Source organism: Gymnoscopelus braueri, assembly GCF_963280865.1.
Source record: "Gymnoscopelus braueri genome assembly, chromosome: 12".
NCBI lineage: Eukaryota > Metazoa > Chordata > Actinopteri > Myctophiformes > Myctophidae > Gymnoscopelus > Gymnoscopelus braueri.
In genome coordinates this window covers 45,895,122-45,901,121 of record NC_137614.1, presented here as the reverse complement: position 1 = coordinate 45,901,121, position 6,000 = coordinate 45,895,122, and the positions used below count along the sequence as shown (strand labels likewise).

Below are 6,000 nucleotides of genomic sequence, written 5' to 3'. Positions count from 1 at the left end.
TTTCAGTACTTTTACCTCTACTCCACTACATCTCAGAGGCAAATATTATACTTTTACTCCACCACAAATATTTGAACTGATACTAGTTACTTTCCAGATATACATTTTTATATTATAAAACATACATTAACCACTTCAGCCCTATTTTATACATAGGCTATTTGAAAATAGCCGATCTACAAGTTCACAACACGTCGCATCGCGACACGTTGTGAGCTTGTAGATCGGCTATTTTCAAAGGTATTAGTACTTTTGCTTTTGGTACTTTAAGTATATTTTGATACCAATACTTTTATACTTATACTCAAGTAACATTTTGAAACTTTTTCATGTCAAGGACCCCCAAAATGATATGTATTTGGCCGCCGACCCCCATCTCAAAATATTTTGTTCCAGGGACCCCCAGTAGCAAAGATTTGAGTCAAAATGTTCGCTTTAAAAGAATATAAATATATTAATTTGCACACATTTTCTCGATTTTTCAAAAATAGCAGATCTACAAGCTCGTAGCTATGAGCTTGTATATCTGCTATTTTTGAATAGCCAAAGTGTAAAATAATGCTTTTTAGCTCAAATGAAAAAGTGGCACAGATGCGTTCCAGGTCTTAATGGGTTAATCGTATTTTATAAGTCAGATTTGTACAAATCTGATTCCATGTGACTTTCTTCTGTTCAGATTTCAAAAAACAAATCGGATTCCAATCTGGATGTGGCAAAAATCTGATTTAGGCTGGATTTGGCTGCCAGTCTGAACGGGGCCCACACATCTCCCTAGCCATCTTTCAGGTGTGAGGTGTCATCACCTTCATTAACTCTTTAAAAAGGACACTGCAAACACTGTTAGATTCATACTGATGAAGGTTGGGTAGCCGTAACGTCTGTCGCTATGAGGCATATGGAAAAATAAAACAAATAAATTGACTTTTCATTCTCAGTGCGACCCTTCTTGTTTTGATTTAATGAGCAATCCCACATTATATACTATACTATATTTTCAATGGAAACACCTCAACAACAACATGCTAATGGTGGATTTTTACTGTCTGAAAGCAGCTAAGTATGAGTCAGCAAGCTAACATTTTATGCTAGCAAGACTATCACTTCACTTGCCTATGGCTGGCAATCATATGACAAAAAATCTTACAAGTAGATCACAGGTTGTTCCCCGGTTTAACTACTGTAGCAATGTAGCATAATTGCTAGCATTTAACTACAGAGAACTTTGATCTCCCGGAGCATAATGGTAGCATTCTTACGATGCTTGGGGGCTTTACAGCGAGATAAGCAGGCAAGGAGCAATGTCTGAATGTAATGAACACCCTTTCAGCCAATCTCAGAGGATGCTATTACTAAAATTTAGATAGCAGGTTATTTGTTTACCTGGTATCCTATAGTTTCAATGTACAGATTATTATTTTGAGAGTAAATGTTTAGACTGGTTTACTGGTGATCCTAGTTTTCTGAGGCACGACACTGTCACTCTGAATTTGATGTATGTGTTTACCTTGTACCTTGTAAGTCGCTTTGGTTAAGAGCGTCAGTTAAATGCCTACTTTACAATACCAAACCCTTAACCACTTGAACCCTGCTAGCATCCCTATTTTGGGGTGACCGTTTGGGGGGAAATAGCCGATCTACAAGCTCTACAAGGCGCTGTGTTGCATCGCATAGTGAGCTTGTAGATGTGCCATACTTCTAATTAATGGAAATAACTCGTTCGTAATTAGGGACACCATGAATGAGAAAAATATGTTACTTTAGCTACATAGAATGAAAGAGAAGCATGGAATGGAAGGCTTTCCTATTGTTGGGCAGGTGGAGACTTCTCAATTTTAGCCGTGGTTAAAATTAAGTGGGTAATAATCCATGAATGAGCAAGTCAGTTATTATGAGAAAGTAACCAAACTTCAGGGGGCTGAACAAGACTCTGCTATGCAGTTTATTTTCTCATAACTGACTTGCTACTTTTGGATTATCCCTCACACACAAGCCTTATCCTACATTGACCTGGGCATGTGTGCGTGGGTGTGGGTGTGTGTGCGTGTGTGTGTGTGTGTGTGTGTGTGTGTGTGTGTGTGTGTGTGTGTGTGTCCGTGCGTGTGTGTGTTGTGCACCAAAAATAGCCAATCTACAAGCTCACAACTCGGCGCAGAGCGACGCATTGTGAGCTTGTAGATCTGCATTTTTTTCGGCTTTAAAATGCCATAAATGTATTAAAAACAGCATTGATAAAATGTCTGTCCTAAAATGTTGATGTCCTCACAAGTAAATACAAGCTGTGTGTTTGTGTTACAGGTGTGTTCCTCATCCCCTACATGCTGATCGTGTTCGTCGGAGGGATCCCGGTCTTCTTCCTGGAGATCGCTCTGGGACAGTTTATGAAGCAGGGAGGGGTGTCCACCTGGAACATTGTACCCCTCTTCAAAGGTACTTCCACACATTGTTTACTTTACTTGACTTTATGTGTTTATTTAGACGGGACAATGCACATTAATGAACATTCAATACATGAACGTGAATTCAATCCATAGAACATGATCTTGTGTAAACATCAGTGGTGGAAAAAGTACTCAAATGTTTTACTTAAGTAAAAGTATCAATACTGCAATGTAGAAGTACTTTGTTACAAGTAGAAGTCCGGAATTAAAAATGTACTTGAGTAAAAGTACAAAAGTATTGGTATCAAAATGTACTTAAAGTACCAAAAGTAAAAGAACTAAAATGTTTGAAAATAGCAGATCTACAAGCTCACACGCTTGGAAATACTCCAGTAAAGTAAAAGTACCTCAAAATTGTACTTAAGTACAGTACTTGAGTAAATGTACTTAGTTACTAGTGTGTGTGTGTGTGTGTGTGTGTGTGTGTGTGTGTGTGTGTGTGTGAAAGAGAGGGAGGGACGGAGAGAGATTGAATTAAATTGAATATTGTATTGACAAAACTTTACAGCAGTACAGCAGTACAAAAAAAAACAACAAATATGGATGAGACACAAAAAAAAGCCAACGGCATGTTTCCATTGTGGTCCATTAAACATTCAACACAATGAAATAACGGGACAAACAACCGTGCAACAAACAACGATACAAAATAGATTAAAAAATATATCAAAATGTGCAGTTTACTGTTTAAAACAGTGAAAATTGTTTTCAAACTGAGACAGAGAGAGAGAGAGAGAGGGATTTTATTTGTCTCTCCGATGCTCAAATGTTCCAGCATTCCTCCACCTCTCACTCTTTCCGACATCGACGCAAGTCACCCCACCCTGTTCTCTCTCTCTCTCTCTCCCACCCTCTCCCTCCCTTTCTCTCTCTCTCTCTCTCTCTCTCTCCCCCCACCCTCTCTCTGTCTCTCTCTCTTTATCTCCCTCTCAATTTTAATTCAATTCAATTCAAAGGGGCTTTATTAGCAAGAGAACACGTACGTTTAAATTACCAAAGCAATCAAACAAAACAACCTAATGTACAATTCAATGGGAATAAATAAATGTGTAAACAGAGCTGTGTTACATTGCAACTCAGAGGGAAGACTGTCCTCCATATAGGAAAGGTTATAGCTTGAGATAAACCTTTGAAACAGTTGACAGCCGTATTTGAATCTCTCTCTCTCTCTCTCTCTCTCTCTCTCTCCCTCTCTCTCTCTCTCTCTCTCTCTCTCTCTCTCTCTCTCTCTCCCTCTCTCTCCCTCTCTCTCCCTCTCTCTCCCCACCATGCGTTGCTACCAGGCTTGGGCCTGGCCTCCATGGTCATCGTGTTCTTCTGCAACACGTACTACATCATGATCCTGGTGTGGGGCCTCTACTTCCTGCTGCACTCCTTCTCCACCCCGCTGCCGTGGGCCACCTGCGGCCACCCCTGGAACACCCCCAACTGCACGCAGGACTTCCGCCGCGCCTGCTACAACCGCAGCGTGATCCCCTCCGCATCCTCCCAGCCGCCGGCTGCTTCTTCTGCTGACCCCCTCTCTTCCTCTTCCTCTTCCTCGCCCTCGGTCCTCAACCTGTCCTTCTCGGCCGCCGCCGCCGCCTCGCCCTCGCTCTTCAACAACAACGGCAGCTGTCTCATGGACGTCGATGGCCTGCGCTCGCCGGTGATCGAGTTCTGGGAGTAAGGTTCCATTTTGTTTTTTTCCCCGTACTGCACACGATGACATGATATGATAATAATGATGATACGTTTGGTCCCCACTTCCTTTGTCCCTGTTTATTTGCACAATGCGGTGAAATGTTGTCCTCTGCATTTAATCCATCCTTAAGTACCGGGAGCAGTGGACGCAGGCAGCGCCCCCTGGGGGAAGTAGTTATAGGGGTTACAGTAAGTGTCTTGTCCAGGGACGCGTCTTCGACACGTAGACCATGGGGCGGGGCGCGAACCGGCAACCTTCTGTTTCCCAGAAACAGAATCACTTTATTTGTCAATTTCCCTGTTTGCATACATACAAAGAATATGAAGTACCGTCTCCCCCCCCCCCCCTCCAGCCACTTGCAGTGCAACATAAAACATAAAACCATCTGAGAAACCAAACTAAAACACAACATAAACAAACATTAAAAAAAAAACACTATGTATGATGTGAAATTCATCTAAAAGTTATACCAGCACAGCAGATATAGGTAAAGTGCCAAGGTGCAATCCTTTAAAAGTTACCAGCACAGTTTAGTGAAGTGCTGTTGTGCATTTCAAAAGTACAATTACATCATGTCCAGTCAAGTACAGTCCAATCAGTTTAGGTCAGTTGGTTTGGGGGGTTTCCCAAGTAGCCTATCTACCCACTCAGCTATGGCATATTATATATCGTAACTAATGGGCAGAAACCTCTTATATCCATATTCAAACTGTTTGAGTTTTTTTTGGTAAACTAACGCCCTACTTGATCACACTACAGCGTCACACTAAAACATCAAAAGTAGTGGATCCACAAGCTCGAAAAATGTAAAAATGTGGTATCTCATCCGGGAGTAATACTCTAGATGTTTGTCATGCTTGTTTTTTCTCATGAGTTACACAAGCTGCTGTTGTCTGTCTGCGGGGCTTTTAGGCACTGCTGTCTTGTTGTTGTTTTTGTCTTTCATAACAGCCTCATGACTCTGTGTGTTGCTCCCTGTGCAGGCGTAAGGTCCTCAGACTGTCTGGTGGGCTGGACCAGCCCGGTGACATCAGCTACCAGCTGGTGCTGTGTCTCATAGTCGTCTGGATCATTGTTTACTTCTGCATATGGAAGGGAGTCAAATCCACTGGCAAGGTGAGCAGGTGTGTGCGTGTGTGTGTGTGTGTGTGTGTGTGTGTGTGTGTGTGTGTGTGTGTGTGTGTGTGTGTGTGTGTGTGCGTGCACGCGAGCGTGCGTGTGCGTCCGTGCGTGCGTGTGTGCATGTGTGCGCGTGCATGTGTGTACTTGGATTGCTATACTTGTGAGGGCCAAATGAAATGTCTTCTAAATCCTAACAGTTTTTTGAAAAAACCTATGTTGCTACATCAGTGGTTCTCAAACATTTTCATGTCAAGGACCCCCAAAATTATATGTATTTGGCCGCGGACCCCCATCTCAAAATGTTTTGTTCCAGGGACCCCCAGAAGCAAACATTTGAGTTACAAATGTTCGCTTAAAAAAATATATATATTAAAAATTCTACAAGCTCATAGCGCGGCACTCGGTGCCGCACTATGATGCTTGTAGATCTGCTATTTTTGAATAGCCAAAGAAATCTAAAATGACACAGATGCGTTCCCGGTCTTAATGGGTTAAGATTAGACATTTTGTATTCTTTACTTTAGCGGCATTCCAGACGATTCAGCACCTTGGAGAGGGAACATTTGCGGATCAGTGGACCGTCATAGGACAATGGGAATTTGTTTTCGGAATAACGGACCGTCTGTCCAATGGGAATCCGGCCTAAATGGGACTATTGGAGTTTCAGAAAAATGGGCCGTCAGACCAATGGTGCTTCTATAATAACGGGCCTCCGGAACAATGGCTTGGCACCCTCACAAGTACTCAGGGCCGGCC

The 6,000-nt window shown here is 42.4% G+C and overlaps 1 protein-coding gene across 2 annotated transcripts in view; it reads left to right on the top strand.

Moving 5' to 3' along the window:
* LOC308097343 (sodium- and chloride-dependent creatine transporter 1) overlaps positions 1-6,000 on the top strand; it is a 38,750-nt gene that overhangs the window by 8,627 nt on the left and 24,123 nt on the right. For both annotated transcript variants that reach the window (XR_013934207.1, XM_080445092.1), the window contains exons 2-4: positions 2,296-2,427; positions 3,722-4,103; positions 5,106-5,238. Coding sequence is in view for 1 of the 2 variants with exons in the window: in XM_080445092.1 (XP_080301218.1) it covers positions 2,296-2,427; positions 3,722-4,103; positions 5,106-5,238 (647 nt within the window). In the remaining variant the exon portion in view is untranslated. The remainder of the gene's footprint in view (positions 1-2,295; positions 2,428-3,721; positions 4,104-5,105; positions 5,239-6,000) is intronic.